The 17,992-nt window shown below is 42.0% G+C and overlaps 1 protein-coding gene across 2 annotated transcripts; it reads right to left on the bottom strand.

The window, feature by feature from the left end:
• Positions 1–353: 353 nt before the first annotated feature.
• On the bottom strand, positions 354–6,141 carry LOC114267415 (uncharacterized). Of its 2 annotated transcripts, none has more exons than XM_028208447.2 (7): positions 5,751–6,141; positions 3,043–3,169; positions 2,872–2,934; positions 2,705–2,752; positions 2,539–2,592; positions 839–896; positions 354–746 (listed from the first exon to the last, which is right to left on the bottom strand). In XM_028208447.2, the coding sequence occupies exons 2-7, from the start codon at positions 3,136–3,138 to the stop codon at positions 706–708; spliced, it is 360 nt and encodes a 119-aa protein (XP_028064248.1). In that variant the 5' UTR covers positions 3,139–3,169; positions 5,751–6,141; the 3' UTR covers positions 354–705. The 2 variants fall into 2 exon arrangements, with proteins under 2 accessions (XP_028064248.1, XP_082723515.1); XM_082867389.1 differs by having other exon boundaries at positions 5,716–5,885.
• Positions 6,142–17,992: the final 11,851 nt, after the last annotated feature.

The following is a 17,992-nucleotide window of genomic DNA, read 5'->3' as shown; positions in this document are numbered from 1 at the left end:
ATTGGATTTACCATCTGTCTATTCTTTCTCCAATGAAACATTTTTATGCTTGTCTACAACAATAGCCGTACATGTGACGTCAACATTCACCATTTGCTTCTCTTACGCTTCATTGGTGAGGTTTAAAAGCTCGACTTTTTTATACTATGTTTGAATCTTAAATTTATCTCAAAAAAAAAAAAAAGAAAGAAAGAAAAATGGCCCAATAAACAAGATAATCACTTAGGAGGGAGTGAACATAAGTGTAGACCAACCAGAAAATAAAATAAAATAAAAAACATAGGTAAATATCTACAATGCTATAAACAAGCTCTTGATACTGAGTGAAAAGACAAAGAATGAGAGGACAAACGTAGAGTTCAAATATCATTTTTCTAAATTCACCAAAAAAAAAAATTTATATTCGATTCCTAGAAGACAACCAACCAGTTGAGACCAAAAAAAATGTTGAATCTCATCCGTAAGTTCTTCACTCATAATCCGAAAGAAATATGTTCCGCTTCAATAAGGAAAGGGACAAAAAGCTTCAACTCTCCAAAGTACAGTCACAGAGCTACAGACAGCAAGTGTTTTCCTTTTCTCTTAGCAAACATTGAAACATATTTGCCACTTTTATTGAAATAACAGAAATTTAGTGGTCGCCTATTCAGATATTAGAATACGAACCAATAGTTCTCACAACATCAAAAGACCAACAGTGGCCTCTCATTCATTTGCAGCTGCATCCTCTGATGGAGTGTTCTCTCCTACACCAAAAAGGATAAAATGACTTTAGGACGAAAGTGCATCTATCATTAGCAGTAGTTGTGGCGACCCAATAAATTATCATTTTGCATACCTTCACCATCTGACGGACCACAAGGCGATTTCCGGTATCGGGTTTGCTGTTGTGTTGGCTAAAGATAGAGAACCGAAACCAAAGGGGAAAAATATGTCAGTAGTCAGGCATGTGACAAATGTGTGAATAATCAGTTAGGATGGGATTGCAATAACAAAACTCAAATTCCACAGCACATTGATAATTGTGAAATCAATCAGCAATAATCTCAAATAAGATCTCGAGTCATATGTTACATTTGATTTTCATCAAAACAAACATTATTTTCAGTTTTGAACCACCATCTATATTACCACTACAAAACTAAATGGCAACCATCAAATTTTGACCAGATTTGAGATGAGCTCACTTGAGTTTTGAATTTCAAAACTGAAACATAAAAGTGAATGCTAATTCTCAGTCTGCATTATCAACTTCTTGCCTAGCAAGCATCAATACGGGCATACACACATGATGTGGATACGAACAGACAGACAGAGCACCATGACAATAGTTTAAAAAATGCATTTATTTGTTATATATTTGATCATATATACTGAAAAATAACACTAAGGTAATTCTAATTTAAGTCACTCCAGTACAGATGTCAAGAACATTTTAAAAGTATCCATCAATTAGGGTTCAATCCTAATCCAAACCCAGGCTTACCAATGAAATTGTAGCTAACCAATGTCATTTGAGTGCTAAGGCTTTGTGAGAGGATGTGAAAACAGCCAAATTTTCACCCAAGCTTACGGGTCATGAAAATGGATCCAATCTGAATCAATCTGGATTATTATTAATTTTTTCTTCATACATCAGCCCTTCCTAATAAATTTAAATTTTTAAAAATATAAAAAATGGCTTCATGCTTGAGCCTGTCTGATGATGAACAGCCAATTAAAACAAATTAGGTCAAAAAATTGGGCCCATGAAGTTCACCTATTTACATCAAAACAGGGTTGCCGAAGGACACCCGAAAGGTATCCAAAAGAAAGAAAACAAACACGATGGATCAAAAATATATCAAATTCTATTATTCAGCTAGCCATGGAAATAAAGTTATGAATCATATAATTTACGATATTTTATGAATACTGAGAAATATTGAAAATTAAAAACCATTAGTTTGACATGCACTCCGGACGTGTTGCTTCAATTTGATAGGCCACAAACAGCCGTTATAGCAGAAGCTCCCCTTCTGAGTATTTTCTGTTAATGTATAACAGGGTTTTCTCTTTTAGGCCCGGCATGTTTCAAATATTTTAGTAGGCCTAAAATGCCTCTAAATGTTTTTTTTTTTCCTGGTAAATTTATGTGCTGTTCTATAACTTAAATTTATGTCATTAACTTTGCACTCATTCTCCATATATATTCTTCAAATATGAAGTCCGGAACTCAAAAAGGTTATGTCTTCATGTTCTAAACCATTGCGTGCAATTGAAGTTCCATGTTGCAGCATTCAGACTCTATAAAGCATAAACCGCTTGATCAATGCCAGTTTCTCGGAAAAGTAACAAACGTATTAGAATTTGCATTGACTGAAAATTTATGCAGAAATAGTGTCACTTCTCCACACGGGGCTGGTTGAATAATCTAGCTAACAGTAACAACACTAGATACATTGTTTATTTGTGCAAAGCATATCAATTCTGGTAAAAAATAAAAATAAGTAGCACAGCCAAGATGTTTTAGAAGGAAATAAAATATTATTTAAATACCTGCAGTTTAGGTTGAAGTGCCTTGAGTGGTCCTTTGGGCTTCTCTCCACCTTGCTGTTATCATCCACACACATTGAACAGTATTAGGTAATTAAGATGACACAGGTACTTCTACTATTACCAGCCTCTAGCCCCAAGTAAAAGGATGGGCCACAGAAGGAGGTACCTTCCCCAGAGCCCAATCAGCAGAGTCAAAGTAAGCACGTTCATGGTCCTGAAATCAAAAGTATAGTGTCTGAGTGGAGACGAGCACAAACTAGCATCTCTTGCAAACGATTTTTCGAACATTTTTGTGAGAAGAGAGCCATCAATAAAATTGAATTAAGACATTACCTTAGAAATAAGTGGTGGTTTCTTGGGCATTATTCCCCCATACTTGCTCTTAACAGCTTCCTCCTGTAGAAAGCAACATTGTACAAGTCCTGAGAAACTGCTGCAACAATAAGAAGCAAATGCAGAATAAGTTTTTCTAGCACGTACAGAAAACTAGGATATGAACACAACCTCCTGTTGGGGTGATGGCATGGCCTTTTCAGAGTCCTCTGGGACATCTTCATCCACACCTTCATGCTCTTTGACATCTTCCTCCTTGCCTGACATAGTGTTCTTGCAGCAATCCAATGTACAGCAGCTGCAATAGCATATACTATTAATTTCAAGAAACATATCCTCAAATAGATGACATGAATAGAAAAAAAGGGTTCAATGATCACTAACTAATTGCCACTTGAATTAAAAAATAAAAATAAAATAAAATAAGACCTTACTTACCTCGGAAAGTGGATTGAAATAAAGGCCTCTACCCTAAATCATCATTACTGATGACTGTGACTGGCTATGTTTAGAAAGAATTAGAATCTTTAATTAACTTTGGCAACAAACTCTAATAAGGCAGAAATTATCACATCGTTCCAGAACCAGAAGAACACCACGTAGCTGTGTTTGAGAACAATGGTGTCTCATGATTTGCCCATCATTATCCTTTTGGGCAATGTAAGCACATAGCCCCTTATTATTGGGTGGGCACACAACCAACGTGGTATTCCGAGTAGACAGGACAATAAGGCCTCGTTTGGGAACATGCTATTTTAGTAACTTTTTGGCTAAAATATGAGATAAAAAAAACTAGTATGTTTGAGGTGGCTTTTTGGCTTTTTACGAAAAGATGTTCAAAAAGTAGAGAGAAAATAAAATCTTTGACTTTTTGGTATAGGTTATAGGCTTTTTAGCTTTTTTAATAACTTTTTGACTTTTTGGCTAAAATGTTAACTTGCCAAACGAGGCCTAACTCCTAATAAGGGGATACTAGCCTACTTTGCAGGAGTACCAAACTTTGAACCCCTTTACAATACTCATGACAAAACCATTTAATCATATTTACTATGAACAACTAGAGGTGACTGCCAGAGATAAATTCATTGACACTTCCAACTTTAGAGGATGAATGAACAGACTCTTAAATATTGAGGGGAAATCAAAAGATATTGATCAAACAAATAATCAGGCAACCTAAGGAAAGAGGTTTCCCAGAGAAAAAAAAAACATATTTCCAATCTGTTGGGTAAGTGAAACAAATCTGCTTCAGTTTTGGAATCTATCTACAGCCATTCATTGTGGAATGTTCCAAGCACAGTGTCAGTTTGTTAGCCTTGCAAGCCAATTCTCCTCGCTTCAAATTTAGATGAAGAAAAGGCAAAGCAGGCATGGTTAGTTTTACATAGCTTTTGCATGGCAAAATCAATTCTATTTGCACATTTCCAATGCAAATAACAATAATTCAGAAGGAAACTGACAGCATTTTCTTGATAAATTATAAAAATTTCATTAGAGATGGCATTAAGGGAATGCCAGCTATATGCAAAAGAGACTCAAAAAGCCCCCCCAAAAAAACCCTGTACACCTCCACGTGTATAAAAAATCTCTACAATAATCTAAAAATTAATCACAAGAAGGGTTAATAACACTTTGACTGCCAACTATACATTAAACTAATAGATGTACTTTTAAGCCCATACCAAAGCAAAAATTTCTGCACATTAAAAGAACTACAATTCCACTCCCCACAAATAATTCATGTAATACATAAACGAATCGAACACCAGATCTTCCTCCTTTTATGCCAAACAGAAGAAGGAAAAGAACACACAAATGTGGTCCAGAAATAGCGCATGCCCAGTAGTAATTACAGAATTTGAATGCCAATAAAATATCATCTTGGCTCTTGGGAAACAGGATCTATAGATTCTCAACAAACTGAATGATTTAAAAGTGTACATATAATCATCATCCTTAGTTATATATTATTACATGCAACAATTATGAAAATACAGGATGGCAACTCAAGTTTTTAGTTCCCACGTAAGAAACTTACATGGTAAAATCTGGTTTCATGCATGGCTTTTTGAGCAACATAAAATATAGAAGTGTCAAGAATACTTTAAAATCTCTACAATGCTGATTATTGGCCTACAATATTTTGTAAGGTTTGCGGCATGATATTTGTGTCACATGTCTAACCATGACACTCAAATACTTATTATTCATGTAACCTCTCTGCTAATCATGACCTAATAGGTTTTCCTTCGTGTGTTTCATTGGTTTCAAGCATATAATTGTCCAGTGTGTTCATAATCCTTGTAGAAGAAGAACGCATCTAACTGAAGACTCAATGGAAATTGCACGCATATGCATCCTAAATCTTCTCTCGGTTTTCCACATGCTTTTCAGGTGTCATGTTTCCCCAAATCTGTTGTATATTCATTGACAAATAAATCTAAGGAAATGCCTGGATCATATAAATCAAAATTCCAGTCTGTAATCAAAATTCATTGACCTAGTACAACCATATGCACTTATCCACCATCAGAACAACACTCCCTATCTTCTACACGATTGGTGAGGTCCTCAAGGTTCATAAAATTATCATAATTAAGCTAGTATACATCTCCGATAAACAAACTACATGCATAAGCGGAAAGAGTATAGCAAAACATAGACGATTTGAATCTGACACGCAAGAGGACGTTAAAATTCATCAATGGAATCATTCAAAATCAACTGAACCTGAATCTCGTTCAAAATCCTTGCTCAAATCATGAAACGAGAGAGAGATGATTATAGCGAAAACGAAAAACAATAGCAAGATCAGATCATGAAAATTGAATAAAAAACACATACAGGCAGACAAATTGAAGATTGATTGATTGATTTACCGGTAAAAACAAGCTCTCGAGTTCGCGATTCTTCTAGCTTCGATCGAAATGAATTTGAGAGAGAGAGAGAGAGAGAGAGAGAGAGAGAGAGAGCAGTTATGGCCGGAGAGACGACAAGCTGAATTGTGGGTTGCTATCTTGTGCAATTACGCGCAACGAGTTATTATGCAACCCTGAGGATTTGTTGCTTGTAATGATTGTACATTTTGAAAATGGATGTACGAGTCCACGGACAATCATGATTAGTACAATGTGTTGGGCGGGGTAGAGGAATCAATGGCGGAGAGCACGAGTTTGTGGCAAGCAAGTGATCTGGTTCCGATGTTGGTGAGGTAATCAATACCCATTTAAGTGAATTTTTTAACCAATATTTTGTTTTTCAAAAATGTTTAATTTACTTTTTAAAATAAAATTATATGTATTTCACAATGTGTACCAAACAACAAAGATAAATATTCATATATATAATTTATCATAAAATAATAAGATCCGCGCTAAACATTGATAGGAAACTCTTCAAAATATAATAAGAGTGATGTTAGATTATAGTTTTAGACTAATAAATTTACTTATAAGGTAGTAAAGAGATTGAATCTTATTTTAGTATGTAACAAATTAAAGTTGACACTCATCCTACTAAATGAATGTAATTGTGAAAGAATTTTTGGGATCTGAAAAGAAGGTTTTAAGAAATTAGAAATTGAGTGACAGCTACTACCCTTGCAAAATATTTTTTGAATTTTTGATGAAAAATTGAAGTGGGTCAGTGATTTGAATCCTTTTACTTATATAAAGGTCTTATTCCTCATCTATTTATGGGAATATTTTTGTCTCTCATTTTTTAAGTTTCTTTTATTAATTATATGTTATGTATTTTGTTTTCATTATTACAATAGTAACTGTACGGGGAGGAAATAATTCTCCTCGTATAATCCCGTTGACCAAGTCCACGCTCCTCCGTACGACGTCGCTTTATCACCTGAAAACACAAACGTGAGCTAGCCGGCGGGTGTGTGCCGGAAACCTCTCCGATGCCTAAGTCAGTAAGCTTGACAAATAGATAAAGTTTATGTTCTCAGAAAGAATTGTGTTCAATTACCTCCTCCAAGGTGGTACTTGTGAGCTTTTATAGGTTTCGAGTGGCATAATCCTAGTAGGACTTGTATTTCTCCATGCAGAGTCCTCCTAGGATCCATATTCCTAAGGATGATGCTTATCCCTTTACACCCTCCCCCACTGCTTAAACCAAGTGGGATGGTTTTTACCACGGCCGAACTACTATATGACCGAAATAATACTGGCTATGCTGAGCCACAGAGTAGGCCGAACTATCTATAGTTTGGTTTTCTCCCGTTTAACCATGGTATGCTAAGACCAAGCTTCTGAGTAGCAAGCTCCGACCGATCTAACCATAATACTCCGCGACCGGACTAACTTTGATTATGAACGAACCGTAAGGCCGGACTAACTCCAAGTTACCTCCAGACCGGAGTAGCTTTACACCATCTTGGGCCGAAGCAATTACACCTCTCCTAACCGGAGTAACTATGCTTCTTCTGGGCCGGAATATTATTACGGCCTTTTACTGAGTCCTTCACACTTAGGGCCATAAAGTCCATCTTACAGCTCGGTCCAAATTTTCTCCAAAAATTACCCTCTCAATTGCCCCTTAATTCCATCTGCACAGCGTGATTGGGATTACCAGTCTACCAACCGAGCTGAAGTTTATTAAGCGTTTCCAGCCGAGCTAAAAACCCTTTAGCCTTTCCAGCCGAGCTAATTTTATATCGGGCTTCACTTTGTTCGGTCAAAACGTCTCTTCAATCACAGCGACTGTAACGCTTCCCTTTCCAATGACACGTGGCAGATTCTGATAGGTTGAGGACGGCTGTCACGCCGTCTTTCGTACTTCATGAATTTTGAACAGTCCCGCCCAAATTTTGGGCTTTCTAAAAACAATCCCTGAGGCCAGGTCCCTTCACTTTTGCCATTTCTTTATCTCCTCTCTCTGTGTTCTTGCTGTTCGTGTTCGTTCTATACTGCAACAGTTTTCATCTTCAGTCCCTTCTTCTTTAATCTGGTAAGCAAATCCACTTTCCCTTCATGTTTTTGCTTTTATATTCGTTTTATGCAGCTGTATATCTTTGTTTTGTATGTTTTTTGCAAACACTTTCTTCCATTTGTTGCTTTTGCTTCTGTATTTTTATGAAAAAACCAGTAGAACTTCATGTGTGTATGAACTATTATGTAGAAAAACCAGTCTTAGATCCAAAATCTCATAACAGCCGAACTAGGATACTGTTTGTCCAATATTGGTAGATCACTTCAGTTAATAGCCGAACTACAACTTGTAGAGACTCAAAGAGTCACCAACGCCTGATTCATTCTAGCCGAAATTAGATCACCGGGTTTCGAACATATCAAACTAGGAACCTTGGATTTCAACCGAACTAAATCTTTTGGGGCCAAGCCAGCTTTCTTAGTTTCTAAACCGAACTCAGAAAGCTGCCCCTAGAGGCTCAACCGAAGCAATTTTATTCATACTGTAACCGATTTAGGCCTTGGGGCTAAACCAGCTTTCTTAGTTTTTTAGACCGAACTCAGAAAGCTGCCCCTAGACGTTAAACCGGTCTACCGAGCAACCTGCCCAAACCGAGCTACCAAACCTTTTGATGAACCGAGATAGAACCAGTTTTTTGAGGCCGAAATAGGGCTCTTATACCTTGCTTTTAAATTGTAGCACGGTCCAACGATCAGTGCTTTAACCCCCTCTGTTTTCTACTTTGCAGACTTAGGTTACCCAGGCACTCCTGCGTGCGCTCAACCGAGCTACTGAGCACGATTTTTGCACCGATATAAATTATAAGTAAATTATACATCAGATGGGTAAGTATAGGTATCTAGTTGAGACCCCTGGTGGTATGGCCGAATTTAGGAAAGATTACCATATTCCTGAAGACGTTCATCTGAGTTTGGCTGAAAAAGATGTTATTCCGTGGGAAAAAGAAGGCTTCGTCCCTTTTACCCTTCAATCCATAATAGAAACCGGACTACGGTTTCCTGTCCAACCATTGATCTGTGAATTTCTTAGGCAGACTAGGTTATGCCCCACCCAACTGTCCACCAATACATACCGCATTATTATGGGAATAGCCGCACTAAACCACCAAACCGGACTAAACCTTGGTCTGGCCGAAATTTTCCACCAATACTCCATCGGCTCAAAAGATGCTGGGTGGGTCTATTACCTTAGGATTCGCCGCCGCCGAGAGAAGATAGTTAAACACACACCGGACAAAGACCTTAATGACGATGATTTTTTCTGGGTCTCTGGGAACTTTGAGGATTTTCAAGCCCAAATTCCTGGTCGGCCTATAAATTGGAAAAAGGGGGAGCCCGGTAATATGACTTCGGTCTTCTTTCTTGTATTTTATTTCGGTTTTTTTAGTCAATTAACCGAACTAACAGTTCTCCTTTTGCAGATTTCGCCCACCTCCGTTCCCTATATAGCTATCCCAACCTTGCGATTTTGCGAGCCGCACTACGGTGTCAAGAAAGGAGTTGGGCTAAGCTTCTAAACTTTGAGCCGACCTATCGGTATAGCGGTCCCCGAAAAGCAAGAGTAACCGATTTCCTTCTTGAGGAAGCACCAGAACCGGACCCAACCTTACCCGAAATACGACTTGTCCCATTAACTGCTGAAGAAGAGATGGCAAAGAAAAGCAGAGTTAGGGCCCTTCTGACTGCAACAACCAGGGCCGAAGACCACCAACTATTGAGGCGCAGCCTGCCGTTGTGGCCCTCCCTTCTCAACGGCCTTCTTCATCTCGCCCTTCCAAACGCGCCCGATCTATATCGACCGAACAGCAACTTGTCGATGAGGTTGAATCCATTCCCCAAAGTCCTCAACCTATCCTCCAACCGGAGCAAACCGATCGAGCTGAATCTTCCCATTGGGCTCCGAAGCTAACCTTCAACGACCGAGACATCAAGGCATCTGATTCGGTTGTTGCTGAAAAAGATCATCTATTGGCTTTTAATCTGGCCAAGAGTGTGTGCCTCCCAAAAGATATGGAGCACCACTTAAAGCAATTGAACACCGAAATGAAGTCAATTCGGTCTACATCCAAGTCCTTGATTTTGGTAAGTAACTCTGTCCGCTTCTTCTGCCTAAATTTTCCAACTTGTACTTCGGCTCAAAGGAAATCTTTGTTTTGCCAGGCCTTACAAAAGAACAATATTACTTACAAGAAAGTCCAAGAACTAAGAAAAACCACAAGGCAAGCAATGGCGGAAGCCGAGGCAAAGGCGGCCGAACTAGAGGAGGCCGAAAAGAAAATGACCGAGCTACAAGCAGAGAACGGTCGACTTGCCGATCTGGTTAGCTCGGCTGAAGCGGAGAGGCAGAAAGTGGCCATCGCTATGAAAGACAAATATTTGCGCGAGCTGGTAAAGCTTGAAAAGAGAAAGGATACCGAAATAAGCCAACTAAAAAAGAGCGTGAAGGGAGCCGAAAAGCAGGGTTACAAGCAGGGTTACAAGAAGGCAGAAGACGCCTATGTCAAACAGTGCGACGCTGCCAAGGAGCTGTTCTTCAAGTGTGGCTGGAGGGCGGCTGTTGAGAAGCTCGGTCATGATCAACAGACCGAGGTCTTCAACCCTCCAGACTACTTTATACCGAAGTCCCTTGCGGAGTATGCCGATACCCTGCAACAAGAGTTTCTGGAAGACTCAGATTCTGATGACTCCTCTGCTTCCGAAGATATTCCGGTTGTTAGTGCAGACCCATCACTTCGGTTGGAGCCCATGGTAGAGGACCCACCTATTGAACAACCAAGTGACACCGTGGTTCCAACCGAAACCAACCCGGCGACCGAGCGTGATCTTCCCCTTGAAACCGGTTTTCAAGTTGATGGTGATGCGGCCTTTGACGCCAAAATACAAGAACTCTTTTCTTGACTTTGTACTTTTTCTTTTTCTTATTTCGTCTTTGTAACCGGGCTTTGGTCCTTGCTTCGTACTTATTTTGATCTTTAATGAAATGGAAATTTGCTTGAACTCTAACTTCGGTTTTGATATGTATGTCTGTACTTTGTAATGCCTTTTATTACTCCAACTTCTATTTCGGTTTTGGCTTTTTAAACTATGCTTACCAGCCAACCACTCCTTAGCCGATATAATCACTTCGGCTGAGGAGTACAGAGTGCTTAATCCAGTCAATCCAATTTCAGCCATACCCTTACTATGGCTGAAGGGTAACAGGTGTTGGTTTATTCCAGCCAACCACTCTTCAGCCCTCCACTGACTTCGGCTGAAGAGTAACAAGTGTTGGTTTATTCCAGCCAACCACTCTTCAGCCATGCACTTACTTCGGCTGAAGAGTAACTAGAGTTGGTTTATTCCAGCCAACCACTCTTCAGCCTTGCACTGACTTCGGCTGAAGAGTAACAAGAGTTGGTTTATTCCAGCCAACCACTCTTCAGCCTTACACTGACTTCGGCTGAAGAGTAACAAGTGTTGGTTTATTCCAGCCAACCACTCTTTAGCCATGCACTTACTTCGGCTGAAGAGTAACGAGAGTTGGTTTATTCCAGGCAACCACTCTTCAGCCTCGCACTTACTTTGGCTGAAGAGTAACAAGAGTTGGTTTATTCCAGCCAACCACTCTTTAGTCTTGCACTTGCTTCGGCTGAAGAGTAACAGGTGTTGGTTTATTCCAGCCAACCTCTCTTCAGCCTTGCACTTACTTCGGCTGAAGAGTAACAAGTGTTGGTTTATTCCAGTCAATCACTCTTCAGCCTTGCACTTACGTTGGCTGAAGAGTAACAAATGTTGGTTTATTCCAGCCAACCATCGAAGTTAGTTTTTCCAGCTAACTTATAGTATTTGGTTATTCCGACCAAATGTCCTGCAGCCTGGATCCTTATCCTGGGTTTAGGAAGGGTGTTGGTTTATTCCAGCCAACCCCTAAGTTAGTTTTTCCGGCTAACTTAGAATAAAATGCTTGCAATGCGCCTAATCTTTACTAAAGCTAACTTTTACAAGGAACAACTTCTGCTAAAAAGAATTTCTCATTTTATTGAAGGAAGAAAAAATTACATATGTTTGAAAAAGAAAAGCTAAAAGTAAAATAACTTGAGATTGGCCGTATTCCATGGCCTAGGGATTGCCTTGCCATCCTTGTCTTCTAGGTGGTATGCCCCTTTGCCTGCTAACCCAACCACCTTATAAGGACCTTCCCAATTTGGGCCTAACTTGCCATCTCCTGGGATCAAGGTGTTTCCCATTACTTTGCGTAGTACCCAATCCCCAATCTTGAATTGTCTTGGATGCACCTTTTTGCTGTATTTTCTGATTAACTCTCGTTGGTATGAGGCGATGTGGACTAGTGCTCTTTCTCTTCTTTCTTCTGCAAGGTCGAGTTCTAAGGCTATGGCTTCTCCATTTAAGTCTGGATCAAAATTTTCACTTCGAATTGTGGGGAGGCCAACTTCTAGTGGGATCACTGCTTCCATTCCATAGGCTAAGGAGAATGGTGTTTCTCCGGTTGATCGCCGAGGCGTGGTGCGGTAAGCCCATAAGACGTGAGGAAGTTCATCTGCCCACTTGCCTTTTGCTTTCTCTAGCCTTTTCTTTAGTCCATCCAAGACGACTTTATTTGATGCTTCAGCTTGCCCATTTGCTTGAGGATATGCCGGTGTAGAATTGTAGAACTCTATCTTGTACTCTTCACAAAAGCTTCTAAAGATTTTGCCGTCGAACTGAGTTCCATTGTCTGAGATCAGTGCTTTTGGTATGCCAAACCGAGTGATGATATTCTGCCAAACAAACTTCTTCACATCTTTTTCTTTGATTGACGCCAATGCTTCTGCTTCTACCCACTTTGTGAAGTAGTCTGTTGCTGCGAGAAAGAATTTTCTGCCCCCGGGCGCTGTTGGAAGTGGTCCTACTATGTCCAAGCCCCACATTGCGAAAGGCCATGGGCTAGTTAATGGTAGGAGTTCTCTTGCTGGTTGATGTATTTGGTGCGCGAATTTTTGGCATTTTTCACACTTCTTCACATATTTCTCTGAATTTGCTTGCATATATGGCCACCAATATCCTTGCGAAATAGCCCTGTAAGCGAGCGACCTTCCCCCTTGATGACTTCCACACACCCCTTCGTGTATTTCGAACAGGAATGCTTCTACTTTGCTGGGATGAACGCACTTGAGGTAAGGCCCAGAGAACGACTTCTTGTATAATGCCAAAGATGGAGATAGCCAAAATCGCTGCGACTTTGCCCTTATTCTGTTGGCTTCTTTTTTCTCTTCTGGTAGGATGCCGTCTTTTAGGAACAGGATGATGGGATCCATCCAAGAAGGGCCTAATTCTGTGCAACATACTTCTTCTGCTTCGGGGTCTTCTATGCTTGGTCTTGGTAAGAAGTCGATGAGTAATGGATGAGGGATTGATGTATCTGCCATTGAGGCAAGGCCTGCTAGCTCGTCCGCTCGGCTGTTTTCCTCCCTACCAATTTGTTCTATTCTTACTACATCAAATTTCTTGATCTCTGTTCTGACTAACTCTTGGTATTTGGCCATTCTGTCATCCTTTGCTTCGTATTCGCCAGAAATTTGGTTTACCACCAGCAGAGAGTCACTGTATACCATTAGTTCGGTTGCCTTCATGAAGTGTGCTGACTTGAGTCCTGCGAGAAGCGCCTCATACTCCGCTTCATTGTTGGATGCTGGGAAGCCAAGGTTGATTGCTTGCTCTATAACCAGGCCGTCTGGAGAGATGAGGACTATGCCAAGCCCTGCACCATGTCGGTTGGATGCTCCATCCACAAAGAGCTTCCACATCTCTCCAACGAATAGTTTCCAGCAAGTGGAAGGATCAGATGATGTCGTGAGGTCAAGAATGGTGTTTTCTTCAAGGTCCATGTTGGCTGTCTGCCCTTCGTCTTTTGCTTGAACTGCTGGTGAGCCTTTGTTTGTCTCCTTCTTGTTGTCCTTAGTATAGTCTGTCTTGGTGCTTGATTGACTACCTTCTACTAGGGGTTGCGCTATTCCGGCGTCAACTTCCGTCCCTAGTTCAGTTGTGTCAGTTAGGTCGACTGGGCAGATATGATGACTTCCAGGAGTAAACTCTGCGACGAAGTCTGCCAAAGATTGAGCTTTTATTGCAGTCTTGGGTTGGAACTTGATGTCGAATTGTCCCAACTCTACTGCCCACTTCAAAATTCGCCCACTAAAGTTTGATCTTTCAAACAGAGCTTTTAGTGGAAAGGCTGTGAGGACGACTATGGTGTGGGCATGAAAGTAGTGTGCCAATTTCCTGGAGGCCATCATTAATGTTAATGCTAGTTTCTCCAAGGGCAAGTACCTTGTTTCGGCTCCCAACAATGTCTTGCTGACATAAAAGATGGGCAAGTGTTGTATTCCTTCTGCACGAACCAGCACTGCGCTGACTGCGTGCTGAGAGACTGCCAGGTACAAAAAGAGTTCTTCACCAGGTACTGGAGTAACAAGTAGTGGTGGGGAAGACATGTACTCCTTCAAGCTTTCCAGAGCTCGGTCGCATTCTTCATCCCACTCAAATTTGGCTTTTAAAGCTTGGAAGAACGGTCGTAGTCTGTCTGATGACCTGCTTATGAACCGGTTGAGCGCAGCTGCCATACCAGTGAGATGCTGTACTTCTTTGACTGAGTTTGGTCTCTCCAACTCCTGGATTGCTTTGATCTGAGAGGGGTCTGTTTCTATACCTCGGTTGGTCACCAGGAAGCCTAAGAATTTGCCAGATCCAACTCCGAATGCGCATTTGGACGCATTGAGGCGCAACTTGTGTTTCTTCAGGATCTGGAACATCTCGCCTAGATCTTTAAGATGGTCATTCTCATTCTTGCTTTTGACCACCATGTCGTCGATGTAAGCCTCTATTGTTTTGCCTAACAATGGTTCAAACATCTTGGTGACCATCCGTTGGAATGTCGCCCCTGCGTTCTTTAGGCCAAAAGGCATGACCTTGTAGCAATATAATCCCCTTGGTGTTGTGAAGGATGTGACCTCCTGGTCTGGTTCATGCATGGCGATTTGGTGATAGCCTCTGTATGCATCCAGAAAGCTAAGTCGGTTATGCCCTGCCGTTAGATCCACCAGTTGATCAATCCTTGGTAGAGGAAAGCTATCTTTCGGGCAGGCCTTGTTGACAGTTTTGTAGTCAACGCAGACTCGCCATTTACCATTCTTTTTTGGCACTACGACTGTGTTGGAGATCCATCTTGGGTAGTGCACTTCCCTTATTGCTCCTGCCTCCAGCAGGTTGCCTACCTCTTCTGCCACTATTTCGGCGTGGTGGAGTGCCGATCTGCGTGTGCGTTGAATGACAGGTCTGGCGGATGGGTGGACATTGAGTTGGTGACTGATGAAGTTTGGATCAATGCCTGGCATGTCGTAAGGTGTCCAGGCAAACACTTCGATGTTAGAGGTCAAGAACTCCAAGACCTCTAATCTCTCAGTGCTGGACAACGACGAGGCAAGCAAGAAGAACTTATCCGGGTTCTTCTCATCTATCTTTACCTCCACCAAGTCTTCCACCGCTTTTTGATCAGCCTGTTTGCCGATGTCTGCGAATAGTTCATTACTTTCTGGTTCTTCCACCGAATGAACGTACCCTTTGGCGACGCGGCTGCCATTCACCATGGCGAAACATTGTTTTGACATGATTTGGTCTCCATACACCTCTTCAATTATACCGGAGTCGTTGGGAAACCGCATCACTTGATGGTATGATGATGCCACCGAACGCATGGCGTGTAGCCATGTTCTGTCCAAGATGATGTTGTAGGTGGAGGGAACCTTCAATACCCAGAACTCCACTTATTTTGTTACACTTCCTGCTCTGACTGGAAGAATTATTTTGCCGACGGGCCACTCTGGCATGGAGTTGAATCCAATTAGAGGAGATACTGCAGGTGCCAAATCTTTGTCTTGCAGCTTCAGTTGTTTGAATGTGTCGTAGTACATGATCTCACATGAACTACCCTGGTCAATCAGAATCTGCTTGACGTCAAAATCTTTGACTCGGAGAGTGACAACCAGAGCATCATTGTGAGGACAGTATATTCGATCCAGGTCCTTATCCGAAAAAGACATGACATTTGTTGCCTCTGTTTTCCCCTTCTTGATGGCAGGTTGGGCACTTAATACTTCCCTAAAGTGCTCAGCCTTCTTGATTGATCCTCTGAGCTCGCATACACGCTCAGGTTCAAAGACTCCATGTATTACATTGATGATGCCTTGTGGTGGGGCATCGATCGGCATCCCATTGGGATGGTTATTATGATCTTGGAGGGCTGGTTGCGTCCCTCCTTCAATATATTTGTCCAAGTGTCCTGCTGCTACCAATTCTTCCAAGTGTTGTCTCAATGGTGTGCAATTCTCAGTTCGGTGCCCCTTTTCTTTGTGGAAGGTGCACCGCGATCTGTCGTCGTAGTCTTTCTGAGCTTCTCCTAGCTTGGCAGGCCACTTGACGAAAGGTTCATCTTTTATTTCGCTCAGAATTCGATATATCGGTTTTTTGAACACAGTTGTTATGGCGGTGCGGATTCTCAACCATTTTTTATCAGGGTCTTCTCCGTTATCTCGTTTGCCACGTCCGTTTCTGTTACTTCGGTCTACCGTATTGACCTTTGCCGAGGTCTTCTTTTCTGACACTGTAGTCACGCTAGATTTTGCTTTGGCACGTGCGCCGTCCTCCTCTACCCTGATGTGCTGGTGCACTCTTTCCATCAGGGCTTCCATAGTGAGGGGTGGCGCCATGGTGATTGAGTCCCTTAGTCTGTTCCCGACTGGAAGGCCTCTTTTATATTGTGCAATGGCGAGATTGGTGGGGCAGTCCCCAATCTGATTGAATGTCTCCCAGTAGCGACTGTTATAAGATCTGAGGGTCTCTTTTTCACCCATGTCGATGGAAAGTAACTGGTCTATTTCCACCGGCGTTTTAGTGTTTGTTCGAAATCTTGTTACAAATGCTTCCGCCAGTTGAGCCCAGGAGGCTATGCTGCCTTCTGGGAGTTTCTCGAACCAACTCAAGCCCAAGTCGCCAAGGCTTGATGGGAAGAGTATACACATTAAGGCCTCGTTTCGCCTGTACACAGCCATGACTTGGCAAAAGTGGCTCAAGTGTGAATACGGGTCCGTCTTCCCTTCATATGCAGTGAATTTCGGCTGAAGGAAGCCTGATGGTAGGGGCGCGTTTTCGATTGCTGGAACAAACGGTGAAGTCTGTAGTCTTGCCAGTGCTTTGTCCGTCGGTTCGTAGGCCGGTCGCGGTATTGACATTCAAACCTCGACGCTTCCATGCGTCCGAGGAGCCAACCGTTGCAAGGCCGAGACTCGGTGTGGATCCCTTGCCCTGGCATCCTCCTTACATCGTGCTTTTTCTTCGAGCACGGTTCGTAAGTCGGATGACCTGGGCAGCTCTGTTTGTCTAGATCTGGTTTGGTGTGAATGTGAAGGCCAATACATGCTTCCTTCAGTGTATGATCTTTCGGATCTCGTCCTCTCAGACCTGGAGTGACGAGTCCTGGAAGATAAGGAATGAGTGTCGCCTGTCCTGAGGCTTCTGCTCTCTACTTGGGAGGGTGTAGTATTCCTACTATGATTCTCTGAGTGGCGGGGGGGCGTCTTGTGCTTGCGCCCCTCTCCTGTCGCCACATCTTTAGTCTTCATCTGGCGTTTCAAAGCCTCCATGTCCGCCGCCATCTTCCGAATTAGTTCATCTTGCTCCTTCACGCGATCTTCCAGGGCTTGAGGATCAATCCTCCTCCTTTGCCTGTCAGGACTTTGAGAGTGACGAGGGCTGTTATTCCGCCTTCCCCTGCCACTCCTCCTGGAGTTATGATGTTGGGGCTCCAGATCTGCCATAGGAGGGACAGAGGGTAATCCTTCTCGCCTTGCGCCCCCGTCTGGAGTTAGCCCATCAACGGCGGACTGCGGTAGTTCTTCAATGTGTGCCATTGATTGAAAAAATGAGAAGCTTAGTCAAGAGGTTTTTGTTCTTGTCTGTATCTTCCCACAGACGGCGCCAATTGTACGGGGAGGAAATAATTCTCCTCGTATAATCCTGTTGACCAAGTCCACGATCCTCCGTACGACGTCGCTTTATCACCTGAAAACACAAACGTGAGCTAGCCGGCGGGTGTGTGCCGGAAACCTCTCCGATGCCTAAGTCAGTAAGCTTGACAAATAGATAAAGTT

Source organism: Camellia sinensis, chromosome 4, assembly GCF_055761805.1.
Source record: "Camellia sinensis isolate YWXY chromosome 4, ASM5576180v1, whole genome shotgun sequence".
Lineage (NCBI taxonomy): Eukaryota > Viridiplantae > Streptophyta > Magnoliopsida > Ericales > Theaceae > Camellia > Camellia sinensis.
The sequence above is the reverse complement of the archived record's forward strand: the minus strand, read 5'-3'. Positions and strand labels throughout refer to the sequence as shown.